Source organism: Leucoraja erinacea, chromosome 1, assembly GCF_028641065.1.
Source record: "Leucoraja erinacea ecotype New England chromosome 1, Leri_hhj_1, whole genome shotgun sequence".
NCBI classification, from domain to species: domain Eukaryota; kingdom Metazoa; phylum Chordata; class Chondrichthyes; order Rajiformes; family Rajidae; genus Leucoraja; species Leucoraja erinaceus.
The window spans coordinates 44,427,311-44,448,843 of NC_073377.1; the positions used below are offsets into that span (position 1 = coordinate 44,427,311).

Here is a 21,533-nt window from a genome sequence, read left to right on the forward strand (position 1 = left end):
AGAATCAAGCACAAATGAGGTTGCATTTCCGATATGATCCAAAATCTGCTTTGTTTAATGCACTTCAGATCAGCATGTATAGGCAAAGAGCTTAAACATTTAAAGCAGTATTGTTGTTTCCAATAAATGGTAGATTATCAATTTGACCGAAGAAATCAATTTCTTGGATTTCATGAGAACGGTGGAAGAACTTGCTTTACTGGAGAGTAAAACAAATCTATTATTTGATTGCTGCACTTGATTTTTCACACATAATTGCACAATTTATGAGGGAGAATCATTGGGCAAGTGCTTAAACCACAATGTTGCTGTCAATATGATTAATGCAAAGCGTGAAACAGGACACGTATTTATCCAAAGTGAATAACAAAATAAAGCCAGAAAAAACAGGCCAATCAGTCCACACCGACCAATTTCAGCCGCATCTTCCCGACAACCAGTGCAGCACAGTGGTGCAGCAGTAGCGTTGCTGACCTACAATGCCTGTTTGATCCTGACTATCCTGAGTGCTATGTGTACGGACTTTGCACGTTCCCTCTATGACTCCGTGGGCTCTCTCCAGGTGCTGCGGTTTGCCCCCCACACTCCAAAGATGTACAGGTTTGTAGGTTAATTGGCTTCAGTACAAATTGTAAATTGTCCCGAGTGTATAGGATAGTGCAAGTGTAGGAGATGATTGCTGGTCAGCATGGACCAATGGGCTGCAGGGCCTATATCTGTGCTGTATCTCTAAAGTCTAAAGCGAAACGGATCAAAGTAAAGTTGTTTACACTTAATGTATTGGACTGCCTGGTCCAAAGTAATTTAAAAATGCTTCCTGTTAGCAGACACCTGAATGTGAGTGGAGTGCTTGGTTGTTGAGACTATGAGGAATTGAGTCGTCTTGACCATGACAGTACCTTGCAGTTGGGTCTTGGCATTAGCTGATCTGAGAACGGGGTGGGGTTGGGGTGTCCAACTCCCCTTCAAAGAGAAAATCAGCCTTGGGCTCTACACCTCTTGTTGCACAGGTATATCTACCATAAATATGGATTCCTAAGGCTGTGCTTGAAAACCAAAGCCTTTCTATAAAGCACAAATCAGGAATGTGTTGTTCAGTACGACTGTAGCATCAATAAATCTTAAACAGCTCGTCACCTTTCGAGACTAAGTAACCTGCTTGGTTTCGTAAAATATTCACCCCCTCCACCACCATCTAAAGTGTGAATCATCAATAAAAAAGATCAGCGGTACCCACTTAGGTGATTTCTATGGCACCTCCAAAACCCATAATGTTTGCTTCAAGATGGACAAGGTCAGTAGTGCACCATCGCCAGTTTTGTGTGTAACTTGTGCACCATCCAGACTTGATAGTAATTGACGGTCCACCATAGCCAAAGCCCCGAACTGTATAACACTGTTGGGGTACTTTCAATGGAAAGATTGTAACAGTTCAAGTAATTAGCTCACTGTCACTTTTAATGGCTTAACTAATGACATTCTCATCCCATAAATGTAGCAGAAGGATGCCTTTGGCAGCCCATGAGGATCGATTGAGTTTAACTGCAGTAAATAGCACCTAAAGTCAATGTTTAGAATCATCTAAGAGGAAATGGCATTTGGATGAGGTATCCTATGATAATTAGGATGTCAAACTAAATCCTCGTAGGAATTTAACAGGTTCAGAGAAGAAACTTGTTCAGAAAATACCAAGGAGAAATAGTAAGATTAAACGAGAACTTACCAGTTCGAAGTTTGATCGATATTTTATGAGGAGTACGTTGAGGGAATACGTGAAGAACCCCGCCAGGACGCATGCGTGTCATTCTTCAAAGCAGCGGTGTGAAATCACAGATAACTGTAATGACTGAACATAGTAAGATTAGACAAGAAAATACCAGTTGAGTATATGATCAAGGGTGGGAGCGGAGGGCACGTATTCCCGCAACGTACTCCTCATAAAATAACAATCAAACTTCGAACTGGTAAGTTCTCGTTTAATCTTACTATTTTACTTCGGAGTCACATGAGTGACTACGTGAAGATTTCAAAGCTCTGTGATTTCATGCCGTGGAAACGAGTCCATGCATCACATCTGCCTTAATTGACTGTGGGAGGAATTGTGTTAACATGTTTAGACATGAATCCAACATTGAAATCCATGATAAATTGTTAACAACAAATTATAGCCCCTATTTATGGGGTGAAATTATATTACAGAACTTAAAATTGGCTCTGCAAAGTTCCAGTTTAACTACTGGTTTGTGGTAGAATAGTTGGAACATTTTCCCCTGATCCATCCTGCTGTCTCGAGGATTTGGTTCATTGGTACATCCAACTCCATAGCTGCCGATGTAGTTGCAGCCCTGATGGAATAAGATTTGAATATGTTAGTATCCACCCCAGCTGTTGTTAAAACCTGTTTCAGCCATCTGAAAATAGTTTGAACTGACACTTTTTTGTGGGTTTGTTTGTGGCTGATTAGTAGTGCCATCTCATAGCCTCAGATGTTTTTGGTGTTCTCCATATAGAACAATAATTGTCTTATTATACAGAGACGATATCTGTAGGGTAATCCCTAAATTCTATTTTGAGGCCTGATGATCTCGGTCTGTTCTGTTTGACTAATTCGTAATATGAAACGTTATATTCCTGTTGAAGAAGTCATATAGTCCAGCCTTAACTTATGTACAACTGTAGTACCCTTAGTGCCGTGACCAAAGCCATCAGCATGACTGTTTTGTGCGTCAGTCTTTGCAGGGACAGAGCTGTTGCTGGAGACCAATTCCTTAGCAATGTTAGGGCAATACTCATATCCCAGTTAGAGAGTACCTGGTTCTAGGGGGAGTGATATTAAAAATTCCCCTCATAAGTTTGGTTATCAGGGGTGAGTCCCAACAGAGTGATGCTCTGATCCTCGCCATAGATATGTTGATAGGGCACTTCTGGCGCAGTTAATGGCACTGTAACTGAGCCCCTCATCATAATGGAGGCCTGCCAGGAATTCGATAACAGACGTTATGTTCATCAGCTGTAGGTGATGTTGTTTCTGTGACAATATATCTCCCATTTCCTGATGTATACCAGATATAGTTTTTGGTGGACTGTCTGTGGCCTGCTGAGATAATGTTCAATGTTCGGTCCGCCAGTCCCAGTTGCAGTAGAGGTTTCTTTAGACTCTACAAATCGATAGGTTTGTTGTTTTTGACATGGATGGGTTCCCCTGTTACAGGATGAACCAATAATCTGGTTGTTTCAGGATGGTGATGCATGGTTAAACCCCATGTTGAGTACCACAGGGAACCATGGTTTAGGCCAATCGGCACTACCAATTAACAGACGCTGAGTCTTGTTGTATTTTTCGTAATACCCGACTGATGATGCAGAAAAGGGGAGAATGTATAGATAAACAATTGCCCCCTCAATGCAGTGAAAAGCATCTGTCCCTGCTGTCCCAGGGTCTGGTTCCCAAGAAACACAGTTTGGTAACTAGTGGTTAAGTCTTATTTTATTGAATTTGCGTGACCTGATGTCTGTCACTGAATTTTGGGTTACCTGGTAGGTAAGTAGCTGATATTCCAATATTTCTCTGGACACCATTACCAAATTGTATTAGACAGATTGTCACTCTGTAGTCTAACATGCTGGTGATTTATCCCAGAGCAGTATGACTTTAGGCCATAGAACGCACCCCACATTTCCAGGTAGTTTATGCCCAGTGTCTGTGATAATGATGCCTCCTGTGCCTTTCATCTACCTCCACAGATGGAGATGGAAATTGGTAGTACCCCAACCAAGCGCACTGGCATCAGTTTGTAGCACCACTAAGGGTTTGCTGATAACGATAGGGTTGGAACAATGCCGAATGTTATCCCTCCACCATTTTAATTCCATAAGCTTTGATTGGTGGCTCATTAGTCTGTCGAAATGACCAGTATTAACTTTGAGTGTTTATATTTTGCCCTTTGTAGATTTTTGGTAATACAAAGGTCCAAATTGTGTGGCTGGAAAGGCAGATACTATATGCCAATTATACTTGCTACCAATCTGATAGACGGTTCACTGATGTCAATGGGGTTGTTGCAGGCCTCAGTTAAGACTGTAGCCTTGTCCTTTGGTAAAGTCAACGACATGTGAGCTGTCAATAGTGAATCCCAAATAATCCATTATGTTGGTAGGCGTTAGTTTAGATTTAACTGGATGGATAATAACCCCAGTTTTCACCCAATTGTATGGTGGCTGTTACGGCTAGTTAGGCCAACTCCAAAGTTATGCCCACAATTAGTATGATCATATGATTATGTATTTGGTAGGGCTCTATACTGCCAGAGCTGCCCCATCCAGTTGAATTTTTTAAAATAACGTTTGTGATCAGTCCGTGTAGGCACTGAATAGTAAGCATCTTTTAGGTCGATGCTAGCCATGGAGTAGCCTTTAGAAATCAGTCCTTTAGCAGTTACCAGTTCCCATTTTGTACTGAATATATAGTACAATGTATTCCAGCCAATCGTGTTGGGTTTACCCATTTCCCCTTTTGCACAATTCAATGGTATATCCCTGGATACTGCTTAGGATATAAGTGTCTGTAGTTAATATACAACATATCCAAAAGAGTGTAATCTCCCACCAATGTGTGTATTATCCACTCTTCCTATAATTTGTAAGGGACCAGACCCACCTACCTCCATTGTTACCAGTGGAAGTTTGCTTCTTCTGTGTGGTCTTCATGGAGGTTGAGGCGCCGGTGTCTGGGTTTGTTTATGGGTTGGGGGTTTGCGCATCTTCCAGGAAGGCCGGTCTGGGCTATGGTCTAAAAGACCGTTGTCCTGTATGCCCAGCCTTTGAGCTTTCACCAGCTTCTCTTGTTCTGCTGGTGGGTGCATAAGGGTGCTGTCTTTGGCTGTAGGATATCCTTAATGTTGTCGCCTTTATGAGCCCCAGGGCTTTCCTAAGTCCTGCTCCGACATGTTTCCAGATGCTATTTCCACGACTGGAACATTCAGGGATGCGCAGTTTCCTGGTCCCAAGTATTTTTGCAGTGGTGTCCATCGTGGTCTGGCTGTATGTATTTGGACACCATGACCAGTAGATTTTGCCTTCCTGCACCCTCTGCACACTTGTAGTTTTGTTCGTCAAAACCCCTTTTCAGGGTCAGCCCAGAATTGACCCCTCAGCACTCTCCTCTGATGAGGGAGATGCACTGTGCAGCCCTACAAGAGGTGCTGCTGTGGGTTTTACATAGTGCCCACAGTGACTAGACTCCATCTCCCGGAGCCTGTCATGTTGGAGCTCGGCTCCATAAGCCGCTCCAACGGGCTCCAGCGCTCACGGTCGCTGGCCGCCCAAAGTCGGACTCATCAGTCAACGACTCTTTTGGTTTTCTTCTTGCCTTCCCGCCCAGACGCAGTGTTTAATCTGGCCGGTGTGGGGGCGAAGTCGGGCACAGCTGTTCCCTTACGGGTGATTCCTGTGCCGCCGGCCGCTGCTGGCGTCCGCAACTCCGCGGTCTTCCCCCGCCAGCTTTGTCACAGCTCTGGTCGACTTCTTTGTCTTGTGCATGTTTCCCCACCTGTAGAACAGTATGGGAACAATAAAGACCGCAGTATCACTTATCTGCAGGTCCAGGCTTAAAACTTGCCGTTATGGGGAAACGTCTTCCACCCCTCCTCTTGCCGTTTTGACTTGTCAAAGCCAACGGCTCCGTTCTGTATAGTCTCCCGCCCAGCCATGGTGTTTAATCTGGCCGGTGCGGGAGCGAAGTCGGGCACAGCTGTTCCGTTACGGGTGATTCCTATGCCGCCTGCCATTGTTTGCACAGCTCTCCATGTTTCCCCACCTGTGAAACAGTATGGGGAGAATAAAGACTGCAGTTTCACTTACCTGCAGGCCAGGTTTAAACTGTTGCAACGGGGGATCGTCATTCCACCCCACCTCCTGCCGTTTCGATTTGTCAAAGTCGACGGCCCCATTCTGAATAGTCTCCCGCCCGGCCATGGTGTTCCGGCCGGTGCGGAACCAAAAGTCGGCACAGCTGATCCCACTTACGGGGATTGTGCCTTCAGCTGCTGTTGGCTCCCGCAACTTCACGGTCCTCCCCAGCCAGCTTCACTCGCAGCACTTGTGGACACTATTTTGTCCAGCTTCCCCCCCCCCCCTGTGTAAAAACAGCGCGGGGACAAAAAACTACCGCAGAGTAGATCACTTACCTGCAGGTCGCAGTTTCAAACTTACCGCTGCGGGGGAACGCTCCACCCCGCCTGTCGTTTCGCAAGCGTGAAAGCGATATGACACGCATGCGTCCTGGCGGGGTTCTTCACGTAGTCACTCACGTGAATCCGAAGTAAAATTAAAGGTCAAGTGTTGGATAGTGGTGAGCAGAGCTTTCTGTGTGTGGTATTGTCATTTTCTCAAATCAGGTAAATTGGAGTCAAATGTTGTGCAAAAGATAATATGCAAGCCATCTTTACCAGCCTCATGGAACCCAATTTTAGCAGTTGATTCCATTCATTGAAAATGATATCAAGGAAGATCTGATAGCATGGATGCACACCACACAACTACCCTGCCTGCAGATAGACACAAAATGCTGGAGTAACTCAGCAGAACAGGTAGCATTTCTGGTGTCTAGCTTTGTTGTGTCTTTCTTCGGATTGTGTCTTTTTGTGTCTATCTTCGGTTTAAACCGGCATCTGCAGTTCCTTCCTACACATTACTCTGCCTGTAGTGCTGATGACTTTTGCTCTGAATGATACCTGCCTCCAGTCAAGCTAATGCTGTTCAGCTACAAATCTGGCATTTATGTGAGAATATATGAAAAATATTACAGCCTTAATTTTGTTCAAGATACCATATTGTTAACCAATTAGATAGAATGGCTCTAAATGGGCAAAGTGTAGGAAATTTACCAACGGCAATTTTAATCATAGTACACCATAAACAAATGGAGTGACATTTTAGCATTGTTTAGAGACATAAAATGGACATTAACAAAGTAGTTCCCGAAGAAAAAAATGCATCAACCTATTTCTCTTTCCATTTTGTAATGTGGCCAATTAGCTAAAGCTCGTTTGTGCCAAAGCTGAACCTTTCAACCTTATCATGAATTGATATGTGTAGTATGCCACCTCAGTGAGGTCATCTCAAGTTTGCATTAAGCAAAGAACAATCTGTTATTTCTGAATAAATTAATGGTAAGAAAACACACATTTCTAGGAAAGGCCGTGTCTGATCTCAGAGTATTAAGATGTGGGGTGTGATTTTCCATGTTAGTTTCGCAGGATGAGCCGATGAAAAACCTCACTGATTACTTGGATAATGTTTGATTTTTAATGTTTTACTCCTTTCATCTTTAAAGTTTCAGTACAAGCAAAGATAGCAAAAAATAATTTGGCTTGTCCACTGACTAGGTTGCCCTTCCACAAGAATTTTACATTCATTGTTTCTTCCCATAGCACCAGTGTCCAACAGTGTACAAACAAACATCAACTGTTATGCCGTGTGCAGTTAATGAACAGGAGAACTACAATGAAGTTGTGTCGGATAATCATATCTCAATGCAAATATATGTATACAAAGACGAACTATTAGAGGTCATGGTGTCAACACCAGGATTCAGAATAGGCATATATATATATGTATATATATATCTATATGTAATATATATCTTTTATATTTTACATTATATTAATCCTATTCAATTTCTGCACATATATTAATATATACATTAACCGGTGCCATCTGTGACAAACATAAATCTGTTTTTACAAAGATAAACGATACCCTTAACCCCTTAGCTTATGATCCCTGACCTTTCTTTCCCAAAGTTTAACACGTAAGCAAAATAGTCAATATTTCAGTTTCTGGAATTCTAACATCATTCCATAATATCAAGATGGAGATCTTTCTAAAACTTTCATTTGTATACATATGTGTAAAATTACTACAATTTAGACACACAATAGCTCAAGAAATGTTATTCGTAAAGTTAAAATTTACAAAATAAATAATGAGGAAAACAAAAGCTTGTTAAAAGAAGACAAAGACATCAGAAAAAAACCTCACAAAACACAATTTCCTATTTAAATAAATCCTTTTTCCTTTATTTGTTCCATTTGATTTTGATTTAATAAATCAGTGTTTTGCATTCCAAAAATATGTAGCTATTTGTACTGCATATGATAAGCAAAGTTAAAGCCATATTCTCTCATGTAGCAAGCAAATTAAAATAACAACATCGTTTCAGTCATATGTATCATTCCACAAAAAATATATACAACTTTTTTCTTTCAGTTTTGAGGGGAATTGGTACAGGGGAAATGATGAAGGAAATAAATATATCCATGTCTTTCAATCTGTCATTCATTAATGAGTTAAATTTGATAAATAACCAAATCACCCTGAAGGTTAATGTGATTTTTTTTAAGATCATCTAGATCTCGATTAAGAGAATGACCTTGGTTATTTCAAAAACAAAAGTTCACAAATACATTTGTAGAAAGCGGAAAGAACTAAACATACATATTATTGAATTTTAAAATATGAATAAAATCATGAGATTATGGCTTTAAATCTTGTCTTTAATGTTGTTTCTTGAATCATACACAGAACAAATTGGAAATGTTTACTAAAATTGCAAATTTTGAGCAAACTTGGTAAGTTACCCATTACAGTGAAAATGAAGAAACAAATTAAAGGAAAAAGACTAGTTTGACTGTTTGGAGGTGTTATTTAACCAAAAAACCCTATTAATTTAAATAAATAAGACATTGCAATATTAAAGTTGTGCAGCATTTTACTTACAAACATCATGTGATGCTGCCTTTGTCAGCATTTTTTAACAACCTTCCAGGTCTACAACTTATTTATTTTTTAAAGCAATGGAAAATGAGAGGGCGAAAAGGAATGGAAATGAAAAAGTCTCAGTTACCACAATAAGCAAATTTGCATTTATACTAACATCAAAGACATGGATGTTTCCTTTTCTCCACATATATGTTGACGGTAAATGTCCATTAGCTGAATCCATTGAAATGCAGCATACATTTAACACTGAAGCTAAAATGAGGAATGTCTCATCTATTTTAGCAGAGATGTCAGGTTGGTTTAACCTTGGTCCATAGTCCACCAGTGAACATGCAGAATTATCACCCAGAATAATACTGGAACAGAATTTACAGAATTACCTATTGAAAGTTCATTGCAAAACATATTCGATGTTCCATGCTTTGTTGATAAAGGACACAATGTCTTGATGAGTAGTTCTCCAGCAAGAAACACTGTATGGTGTAGGTGATGCTTACAGAGCAGCATTGAAACACTTTAAAAACTCGGTCCCAAACTGGATTTGCATTGCTGTGCACTCAGAGACTTTCATTTCATCAACTGGATGAACATTATTGTTGAGCTACTGTTCCTCTAATTTTATTTTTACAAGAGTTTAGAAAACAATTCAATGTGTTCAAAATCCATAGGGAAGGAAGACTTGTAATTTACTAATTAGAACTCTGAAAATTAGGGTTCATAATCTTTAATTCTGTTATATTTTACATTCGTTGAGCTGTGCGTGTCATGAGGACAGCAATGTCCAATCTGTCAGAAGATGATAAGACTATCCTCATGAACAATGACGTTGCCTTGTAGTAGGGTTTTTAGCATTCAATGTTAACAGGGTCAGCATTAAATAAAATTGTTAGGGTCATAAATTAGAGGGAAATCGTGGTCTTCCTTGATCAGTATCTGTATTTAAGACTGCAGATGTTTCCTTTTTTGGGGCTGGTGGAGCTGCTTGTGTCCCTCGAAGTGGTGGTATTGCTCCTGAGGACATATGTCGAAAGAGGGTCATTCTTTGAGGAACAGTGCTTCGCATGCCTCCTTGAGGTCCTGGACTTTGCATGGTTGGGACAGCAGTAACTGCTGCTAGTGGTTCTCCAGAGGATGGATGTGGTCTGCTAATCATTGGTGTCACCTCATGAGGCAGAGAAGGTTGAGATGCTGAGAGTGGTCTTACTTCTTTGCTGAAGCTGCTTGTTTGCAAACCCTGTGTGCTTTTGTTAGAATCACGCCTTCGGGCAGGGCTGCGCACTGGCTGCTGTTGCATCAAGGACATCTGTGATACATTTGGTGAACCATATTGGAAAGTTCGGCCTGCCAATGGACTCTGAACAGAAGGACTTGGAACTGCACCAGTAAAAGAGCTGGGTGACAGAGCCATTGTCTGTGGGCTGGGTATGGGGGAATTCTGGTTGGTTACAGTCTGAACCAGCTGAGGTGGCCTCGTGGATGTTTGAGAAGAAGGTGAATAGGTATTTAAGCTTGGTGAAGAAATGTGCTGAAAATCTAACTGAGCTATATTTGGTGGCTGCGACTGAAGAGAAGCTCTGATGACTGAGTTGCCAGAGAATGGAGGAAATACCCCAAATGATGCACTAAGGGGGGTTTCTGAGAATTGCACCATCTCCCGGTCTTGTTTCACCATCTTTTTGAGAAGTTCTGTCTCTTGGTTATCAAAAACACCTGTATTCAAATCTCGTTGGACCTTGTGTAGCAAGAGTGAGTTCTTCTTTCCTATTAAACAAAACAGAGATAAACACTGGCATGTACAACATGGCAACACTATCACTCTCCATGCATAGAGACAATTGAAATTAAATAAGAGAAGATAACCCTTAAATAACAGCATAAAAACATGGAAGGGTTATCCACCTCTCTTTCCAGATGAACCCTTCTTTTTTTGCATGTATTCTGGATGCAGTTCAGTCTGGAAAAGCAAAGATGGAACCTTGCATTCGCACCATAAACATTATCTCTTACACAAATAGCCACCATTTTGATGTTTATTGTGTCACAACATTCATAATGCTGACTTGGATCAAAATTAAGCCAATTCAAATTTCTTGCAAGATACAAATCAAAGTTTGCATCGAATATGAGGAATAAATTGCCTAAAAAGCAAGGGACATGCATATTTCTGGAGCTGATATAGTCTATATTATCATACGCTATTTATTTTTTAGGATTTACAATTTTCTTTTAAATGTGTTATATATTAAGGTGGAAAAAATTAAAATATCCTAATTTGATAATTATACTGCTTTGGTGTTTGCGACAAAAACTAAAGGGCCTGTCCCACTAATTCACGACCTCTGCCGAGTTTGCCCTTGACTCATACTCGCAGCATGGTCACCACGAGGGCGTAGGAGGTCATAGGTAGGTCATAGGTAGGTCGTGATGCTAGTCGTAGGCACTCTTGGCATCAAGTGGGTCGGGGCATTTTTTCAACATGATGAAAAATGTCCACGAGTGAAAAAGTTTGTGAATTAGGTCGTGAAAATGGGACAGGCCCTTAACTGTCTTGAGGCAAGAGAAAACTAATAGAAACAGGAAATTTCAGTATATATTGTCAGTGACACTTATTGGGTTGCTTTACATACCTGTCCTCATCTCTGCCAATTTTCTAATATTTTATTGGACCCAGGAAATTCAGAAGAAAAACACTGGTATACATCTCACATGTTGCATACCAAAGCCAAGTGGTGTGAGAAGCACTACATAAAGAGTATCCTGATATTTCTTCAAACTCTCATTAATGCCAGTTATAAATCCATTTTTAAATGAAGTGTTAATGTATATGTGACTAGATGATCCAATGGAAGAAAATTAGAGGTGGCACAGTGGTAGAGTTGCTGCCTTACAGCACCAGAGACTGTATGTTGACTGTACGTAGATTGCACGTTCTCTCTGTGACCGCATGGGTTTTCTCTGGGTTGTCTGGTATTCCTCCCACGTTCCAAAGACGTGCAGGTTTGTTGGTTAATTGGCTTCTGTAAATTGCCCCCAGTGTGTAATGATGAGATTGATGAGATAACTTAGAACTGGTGTGAACAGGTGATCATTGGTTGGCACAGACTCGGTGGGCCGAAGGGGCTGTTTCCATGCTATATCTCTGAACTAATCTCTAGAATCAAATTTGCAGAGCTGCTGGAAATAAAAGCTAGTTCAGTGAGAGTGAATGATTGTGCCTTCCCTGCCATTGAATAAGATAATGGCTGACTGGTTATCTCAAGTTGATTCACAACTGGTTGCATATCCATTGGTGCTGTCGGTGTTCTGACAACCATTGCTTTCAGTCGTATATATATAATACACATATATTTACGTATAGTAGGTAGATTAAAGTATGGGTTGAAATGATTTGAAAAGGTTTCATATGAATGAATGGGTCCTTGATAAATCTGATAATAGTCAGTACCATGACCATTATAGAGCAGGCTGCAATCTACAAGCATTGTTGCAATCACACTCCTACAAGGGATGGAATCGTTAGTTTTGATATTAAGCAATACCCTAATATTCAATTATTTCAGTTATTCAGTATATTCAGATAGGGTCTGAAGAAGGGTCTCAATGCGAAATGTCCCCCATTCCTTCTCTCCAGCGATGCTGCCTGTTACTCCAGCTTTTTGTGTCTATAATCAGTTACCCCATTCATTTAGATATTTTCATTCTCACAAAGAGACATTTAATCCTTGTCTGCTCCATCATGTTTCATGTTTAACTAGAACAATACAAGTGTAATTCTGGTTAAAATGCATTTTTTTTAATACATTTGGAAAGTTTTATGCATTCTAGTTAATTTCTTTGATATTGCGCATTCTTTTTGTGAAAATCGTTAAATTCTAGACAGCAAAGATTTGCGCCTGCTGCGTTCAGCCATTTTAAGTTACTGTGGCATGGCCTAAGTATAGACATTCAGATTCAGATTCAGATTCAATTTTAATTGTCATTGTCAGTGTACAGTACAGAGACAACGAAATGCATTTAGCATCTCCCTGGAAGAGCGACATAGCAAACGATTTGAAAATAAATAATAATAAGTGTCCGGGGGGGGGGGGGGGGGGGGGGGGGGGGGGGGGGGTGGGTGAATGGCAGTCACCGAGGTACGTTGTTGAGTAGAGTGACAGCCGCCGGAAAGAAGCTGTTCCTCGACCTGCTGGTTCGACAACGGAGAGACCTGTAGCGCCTCCCGGATGGTAGGAGGGTAAACAGTCCATGGTTGGGGTGAGAGCAGTCCTTGGCGATGCTGAGCGCCCTCCGCAGACAGCGCTTGCTTTGGACAGACTCAATGGAGGGGAGCGAGGAACCGGTGATGCGTTGGGCAATTTTCACCACCCTCTGCAATGCCTTCCGGTCGGAGACAGAGCAGTTGCCATACCATACTGTGATGCAGTTGGTAAGGATGCTCTCGATGGTGCAGCGGTAGAAGTTCACCAGGATCTGAGGAGACAGATGGACCTTCTTCAGTCTCCTCAGGAAGAAGAGATGCTGATGAGCCTTCTTGATCAGAGTAGAGGTATTGTGGGTCCAAGAGAGGTCATCGGAGATGTTGACTCCCAGGAACCTGAAGCTAGAAACACGTTCCACCTCCGTCCCGTTGATGTGGATGGGGGTGTGCGTGCTGCCTCTGGACTTCCTGAAGTCTACAATGAGCTCCTTGGTCTTCTTGGAGTTAAGGGCCAGGTTGTTGTCAGCGCACCATGCTGCTAAGTGCTGGACCTCCTCCCTGTAGGCCAGCTCATCGTTGTTGCTGATGAGGCCAATCACCGTTGCATCATCTGCATACTTGATTATGGTGTTAGTACCATGTACAGGTGTGCAGTCATAGGTGAAGAGGGAGTAGAGGAGGGGGCTCAGCACACAGCCCTGTGGAACGCCGGTGTTCAGGGTGAGGGTTGAAGAGGTGTGCTTGTCTAACCTCACAGACTGGGGTCTGTTGGTTAGAAAGTCCAGTATCCAGTTGCAGAGGGAGGGGTCGTTGCCCAGGTTACCGAGTTTGGTGATCAGTTTTGATGGTATAATGGAGTTGAATGCTGAGCTGTAATCGATGAACAGCATTCTTACGTAAGTGTCTCTGTTGTCGAGGTGGGAGAGGGCGGAGTGAAGTGCCGTTGAGATGGCATCCTGTTCTTGCGGTAGGCAAACTGATAGGGATCCAGTGTGGGGGGTAGGCAGCTTTTGAGGTGTGCCAGGACCAGCCTCTCGGAGCACTTGGTGATGATGGGGGTAAGTGCAACTGGGCGGAAGTCGTTGAGGCTTGCCGCAGTGGAGTGTTTTGGCACTGGCACGATGGAGGGGGTTTTAAGGCAAGTGGGGACAACTGCTTGGGCAAGTGACAGGTTGAAGATGTCAGTCCAGACGTCTGTCAGCTGCGCAGCACAGGCCCTGAGCACGCGCCCGGGGATGCCGTCAGGGCCAGCAGCCTTCAAAATGTTGCTATGGGATCTTCTTCGTCCTCCAGTTAGGACAAATTAAGCCTCCGTTTGATATTTGAGCTAGAAGTATAGTATTGGACTGATTGAAAATGTGGCCTATATGAGGATTTGAAGACACAACCTTCTGAATCAGAGGAAAGTGTGCAACCATGCATGCAAGCTAGAACTACTTCCAGTCAATAATTTTGAAGGTTGTGGCAAAGGGATTAATTGCATGTTAATTGAAACAAACACAAAAGTAAAGCCTTTTATAGCATGACTAGTTTCCAATTAACATTCCAGGTTGTTAGATTACAATATATATATATATATATATTAACACTGGCTTTTGTAGTCACTTAAGTATGCTCAGTGAAATTTCTATTTGTTCTAAACAGGTTTGTTTCAGATTTAAAAACAAAATTCACTTTGTTAATTGAAATGGAGTCTGCTCATTATCACATTCAATTTGCCCACTGGAACCATGGGATTAAGTTATTTAAATACTATTAACTTTCAGATGACTACAATGGTATTATAGTATTAAGATGACAGGACAGATTTGTTTGAATAATAAATGGTTTGGGATTGTATGCGTGTCAATTTGAGCTTATTTCATCATATGAGAGGAATATACCAAATAATTATTTCCTACTGTGCAAATTCTGTTAGATTCAATGGAATCCTTACCAATGGATCATTTAAATTTTTTTTACAAGGTTCAAATTAAACAAGTAGTGTTTTTTTTGTTGGGGACATGGAGTGGGGGGGGGGTTGGATGGGAAAGAAAATCTGAAAATTAATTGAGTATAATTATGGGAAGCGATATTAGCAGTGTTATAAATGTTATTCTTATTTTTGCAGCCAGAGTTTAATATTGCAGAATAGAGGCACGTAGAATAATAAGAGCAAGAATATTGTAAGGATGGAGTCTCTCATATGTCATAAGATTTTTTGAGTAAAATTTGCTTCTCTTCCTCCGTTATCATTAATCCACAAACAAAACTACATTCACAGAAAACTGCATGTTCCCGCCATATTAGTAACAGCTGATAATAATAATGTTTCCCTGCTTTCAGCTATAAAAGAGTTTATCTCAAGTTGGCTCTTAAAGATCTAAAAATCAGTAAATAAAATCTAAATCAGTAAATAGATTGATTTTAAAAAGGGACACAAATCAAATTTGCAGTGAGTGTATCACTACACAAACACTAGACACAAAATGTATAACAGGTCATGCCACACAATACATGTACTTCCTTTAATACATGTTCTGGCATGACTTTTGATTTCTTATTATATCACCACCTGCTGTCTAGATGGATGTTGATTATTTTCAATTAAATGTGTTGTGAGCTTGTTCCTTGCTGTTTGCCATAATAATCAGCAATATTAAAGGATCTACGGACACTAATGTGTCAAGGAAGGTGGATGGTATTGCTTTGGGCAGGACAGGACTGTAATTCAGGGTGTTTTTGTAGGTTTTGTAAAGGCCCTGTCCCACAGGCGTTTTTCTAGATGACTACAGGCGATTAGGTTGTCGCAACATGGTCGTCAGGGTCTCACCTGCATGGTCGCGAGTAGTCTCCTCAGTCGCCCAAAGAATTGTAGCGTTTTACTAGTCACTGCTGGATTTTGAAAATGTTCAAAACGACAGTTGGCTTGACTCCAATGAGCGTAGCTCCTGATGTAGGCACTGTAACAGGTTGTTGTCAGGATGACGTAGGTTGTTGCTGGTGCTGACTTCGGTGAATTCCATTGGCGACTACCTAAGTCAACTTACGTCAACCGGCGACTAAATCACTTTAAATTGTCTTCACTTGTCGCCGACAGGGTCGTACCTTGTCGTAGCTTGTCGCAGGTGGATGTAGGTTGTGATAGGTGTGGTCCTAGGTGGACGTCCTAATGGGTCGCCGGTTGTTGGTAGCTTTCAGTCGACTAGCATATTTTTCAAATTATCTGGTGTTAATTATCTACGCCGTCTGTCAGACATAATATGCTTCAATTGGGAAAAACTTCTTTCTACCCCAGCTGAGGTTGCTGGTGCATACCCGAAAAAAGCTACAGATTATATTCATGTCGATATCTTGTGCATTACAACTACCTTTGAGAACTTTAGCTATGTTTTGAATTCCTTCAAGATCTTTGTTAGTTAAAATCACTCTCTCACATTTTCCTTGTATGTCTTTACCTACATTGTCAGGAACTTTACGAATATAGTCAGTTACTTTGTTGAAAACCTGCAAGTAATTCACGAACGTTTCGCCACGTTTCTCAAGGGAAGTGATAGCTTGTGGGAAGTTTGCAAAATTGGAAGCAATAAACACAAGATCGCGGTGGGGGATCTTTTCCTGCATAATTTCGCTGACGATCCTGACTGCAGCAGATTCTTCTTCAAAACAGTCGATGATTTACTTTATCTTTTCAAAATTTGCGGCATAGTAGAATACAGCAGAGAGCCATATACCCCAACTGGTCAAAACAGGCTGAGGAGGTAGCGGAATCTCGGGTGCCATTTCCTTGAACAACTGCACATGTGACGGTGCTTTGAGGAAGATTTTCTTGACATTGGAAACTAGGCGATCGACATTTGGGAACAAGCTACGTATGTGCTTGGCAATTCTATGAAGTCCTTGAGCTAAGCATGACAAATGCAACATTTTGGGGAATAAAACTTTAGGAGCACGAGCAGCTTTTTCATGTACAGAGCTGCATCAGTCACAAACAAGAACATTCTCGTGTTTTATATCTTCTGGCCAAAGTACAGCAAGTGAAGATGTAAACAACTGCAAAATAGTTGAGCTGTTTGACTTCTCCAATACTTCCGATGTCAACAAATACACCTTTGATGGTTGACCTGCCTCTAGTGTACCGATGACCATAGTGGCAACATATCTCCCTGTAGCATTGGTTATCTCGTCTATTGAGATCCATAGTTTGTTGCATGCAACTTCATCTCTAATTTTCTGCACAACAATGTTGAAGTTGCTGCCAACATCATTTTTCCGTAATGATGAAGCGCTTGGTATATGTTCCTCTGTGTGTTTCTCTAAAAAAACTTTGAGAGATTTGTTTTCCAATTTCCACAGTGGAATTCCAGCATCAGTGAATGCCTTGCACAGATAACTCAAAAACTGGAGCCAGCAGTAAATGCAATGAGGAGACAAGCTTGTATTTGCTTGGGTAGTCTGCACCCCAGCGGCATCAACATTGACTTCTCTAATTTTAGATAGCCCTTGTATTCTCCCTCCTCCCCTTCCCAGCTCTTCTTCTTGTCCTACTGTCTCCGCCTCTTATTTTCTTTTTCCCGCCCCCCCACATCAGTCCGAAGAAGGGTCTCGACCCGAAACGTCGCCTATTAATTCTCTCCATAGATGCTGCCTCACCCGCTGAGTTTCTCCCGCATCTTCTTTTACCTTCGATGTTTCCAGCATCTGCAGTTATTTCTTAAATAGATCTTGAAGAAGACAGAATCAGCGGGCAGCGGCACGAACGAATGAGTGACAGTGGCGCCCCCGGTTTCGCCCCGGTGGTGGAAGTTTTCTTGTAAGTTATACTATGTTGACACGTTAATAATAACATTAATATTAACATGTTAACATAGAAAACTTCATTGTAATTATGGTACAACTGGAGAAAAGAGCACGACCTTTTAGCAAAATGGCAAAAAATGGCTGGTTTAGGCACTCGATCATGAAAAAGGCATATCCTGGTGAAATCATCATAAAAAGGTATGAAAAGGCACATGGCATTTTATGGCAAAATCCTGGCTCGTCATGAGGTAAGATCTCAAGAAACATAATGTTTCAACAGTCTCATCACTCAATGATGTATGCAGTTTTGTGACAAAGGGACCAGCAGCACTATAACATCTTTCAGATTCAACTGATCTAGGAGGAATTGTCATCAGTGCTCTGTACACTATTTCCAAGTCTTCTTCTTTTCGTGTCCATTTTGTTACAAATGTTGGCCTCGCTGTCATCGTCCGTCCTGAAAAGGACACAAGCTTCCGGCGAAAATCAGTGGAAGCCATCACTTGTCGCAATAGATGATGATTGTAGCAGAATTAGCTCAGGATACTTCCAGTTCCCTGAAACGCTTGGGCGTTTCGACGTTCTCCAAGACAGCTATTTCTCATTTCAATATCTTCAAAATTTCTATGATAAACCCAAAATGCTGGAGTAACATGGTGGGTCAAGTAGCATCTCTGGAAACGAGGAATAGGTACTGTTTTGGGACGGAACCCTTCTTCAGACTAAAAGATAGAGAATTCCAGAACAAAACAGGGCCAGCAACAGATGATCGCAGGAAGGGTGGAATCCATAATGGCCCAGTATGGCCATTCCCCAGCCATAGCCCAAAACAATGGGCTATTTTGTACTCCACCCTTCTTGAGGTCATCTGTTTTTGATTTTCTCCGATTTTGTTTTGTCCTGGCCTTCTCTACCTTTCAGTGTGAAGATGAGTTCCCACCCGAAAGGAAACCTATTCCTTTTCTCCAGAGATATTGCCTGACCCGCTGAGTTACTCCAGCTTTGTGTGCCTACCTCCGAAATAAACCAGCATCTGCAGTTACACATTGTGTCTTCAGGTTTACAAATGTCTGCCTTGGTTTCAGCTACTGGCATTCTTTCCAGAGAGAATGGCATCAAGTTCTTCTGATATACTTTGCTTCACAGTGGGCTCCGCTTGATCATTATCTTCTTCACCATTGTCTACAAATAATTAATCGTCTTTGTTTGAGAACAGCAGCATGTAAACGTCTCTCGCAATTTTGGCAAGAACATTTGTTGGTGGGAATGCAAGTCCAGAGAAATCTCTGGAATTCTCTGCCACAGAAGGTAGTTGAGGCCAGTTCATTGGCTATATTTGAGAGGGAGTTAGATGTGGCCCTTGTGGCTAAAGGGATCAGGGGGTACGGAGAGAAGGCAGGTACAGGATACTGAGTTGGATGATCAGCCATGATCATATTGAATGGCGGTGCAGGCTCGAAGGGCCGGATGGCCTACTCCTGCACCTATTTTCTATGTCTATGTTTCTATGGGAGTTCCAGGCAGAGTCATAATCCATTGGAACATCTAAGTACCTGAAGTGTCCTGAAGTGCCTGGGATACTCCTCTGTTCAATCCTGGAGCGAACAGCTTCATGCATTTTTCTGCTGATATCACCATGTTGCTGCTCCAGATTGGTCAACATGAAATTAAAAATTGTGTCAGCTATGCCTAAGTTGCAATCACATCATCCAGGGGTGAGGACACTCATTTCAATCAAATCAAAACTTTCAGCTGACTCAGATGACAGCTTCAATTTCATTTTAGACAGGGAAAGATGGCTGGATGAAAGCTTACTAAACACTGTTGGTATGACATCTTTTAATTCCAAAAACAGACTCAGCACAGCCAGCATTGAATTCCAACGTGTTTTGCAGTCAATGATGAATGCCATCCCATTTTATTTTTCACATTTGACTAGATTTTGCAGTAAATCATTTCTCACAGGTGATTTGCTGAAAGACGTGCAAATTTTTTGGATTTTTTGAATCAATTCAGCAATGTTGTCTGCAAGATAAACATCAGCATCTGTGGTTTGATCTTCAACCCCCTCGCTGAAGGAGTATTCATCACCTTCGTCCTCTTCATCGGACTCCTCAATCTTCTCTTCTTCATAGATGTCATCCTCTTCATTCTCATCTTCATCACCATCAGCAGGCATGTTACGTGGCCGCTTATATAACACATCAACCACAGCTAAGCGAATGCCATGTGAATGACACAATGGCTGGAAAATTGCTGCCTGATTTCTAACCTCCATAACATTGGCTCCATCAGTGGTCATCCCGACTATATGTTTCTCCAAAACAATCTCAAAAGTTTCAAACTGAAGATATACACAAAATGCTGCAGTAACACTGCTGGTCAGGCAGCGTCTCTGGAGAAAAAGGATAGGCGATGTTTCGGGTCGGAACCCTTCTCCAGACTGAAGCAGGGTTCCGACTCTAAATGTCACCAATTGCGTTTCTCCAGAGATGATGCCTGGCCCACAGAGCATTTTGCATTTTGAGCATTTTGAGTCTATCTTCAGTATAAACTAGAATCTGCAGTTTCCTACTGCATATTTTGTCAAAAGTTTCAAGTTTATCAATTATCAATTTTAGTCCCTTTGCATCAGGCATTGAAGCATTGGTTAATATCATCCCAAGTCCAAAGAGCTTGATGTAAATTGAGACACACGTCACGTTGATTTCTCTTTGAGGTCCACTCATCCAAAGTTAGTGAGAAGCGATTTCCAGATTCCAGTATTTTCTTCATTTCCTGCTTCATTTCTTTATGGATTTTTGTTCCAAATTTCATGACAATATCATGAATTCCCCCTTTTGTAGTTGGGATTTTCAGACCTTGTGCTTTCCAGCCATTTTTGATGTCGACACTTTAATTGCAAATGGAATTGTGTCTAAAGTTGTCAAACATGCAATAACAAATATAGGTATTTCAGTCAATTTCTTCTTGAAATGCAAATAAAATTGTTCCTTGATTTGTGGCCAATGCAATACCAACTTACTTGTTTGAAGGTACTGGGCTATGTTTGAAGGCATGGTTGTTGTGTTCCAGATGATATTTGAATGACGACGTGGATGGCTGATATTTGAAAGTTGTTTCACAATGCTTGCGTCACTAAATTTCTATTGATTTTGTCACAAGAGGGTTACGGCAAACACCTCACTTCTTTCCGAGAAAATCAATCCAGTAACTTGAAATTGTACTGTTCGAAATTTTTTAAGCAGATTTAATTGCTCGTTTATGTTTATGTTTTTGTTTAACTTTACTGGATAAACTGGCTGAAAAGTTACCGAATATTATTTATAAAATCCTTGCACCATCCTATTCTGGTACTAGCTTTAGAGAGGAGAGGGAGATGAGAAATGTAATTGCTTTAATCGATTAATCATGATTCATGGGTAATTAGTCATTGATCACTTTTTTTGACTGTGCTTAATCAGAGCAGGGTTAGTCCCAAAGACATACAGGTTGGTGGTTTCATTGGCTACTGTCAGCTACCTCAATATAATGCTGATTGGTAGAATCTGTTGTAAATTGATAGTGGAGAATAAACCAGGATTAGTGTAGCGTTAAACAGGTGCTTCTATGTCAGTTCCGATTCTATGAGCCACACAGTGCAGTGTGACGCTCTGACTCTTTGACATTTGCCATGTATTTGGAATGAGTGAAGATATTCCCAAGATTGAATGGAATGTCGAGCTCTTGAGGAGGAAAAGTGAAATGTTGAATTTGCAAAGGATATTGTTACTAG

General features: G+C 41.4%; 1 protein-coding gene across 1 annotated transcript in view; it reads right to left on the reverse strand.

Annotated features, from left to right (window-relative positions):
* Positions 1–7,294: 7,294 nt before the first annotated feature.
* The window catches only part of LOC129696183 (potassium/sodium hyperpolarization-activated cyclic nucleotide-gated channel 1-like), a 285,651-nt gene continuing 271,412 nt past the window's right edge, over positions 7,295–21,533 (reverse strand). The window contains exon 8 of the mRNA XM_055633797.1: positions 7,295–10,542. Coding sequence (XP_055489772.1) covers positions 9,674–10,542 — 869 coding nt within the window. The 3' untranslated portion in view covers positions 7,295–9,673. The remainder of the gene's footprint in view (positions 10,543–21,533) is intronic.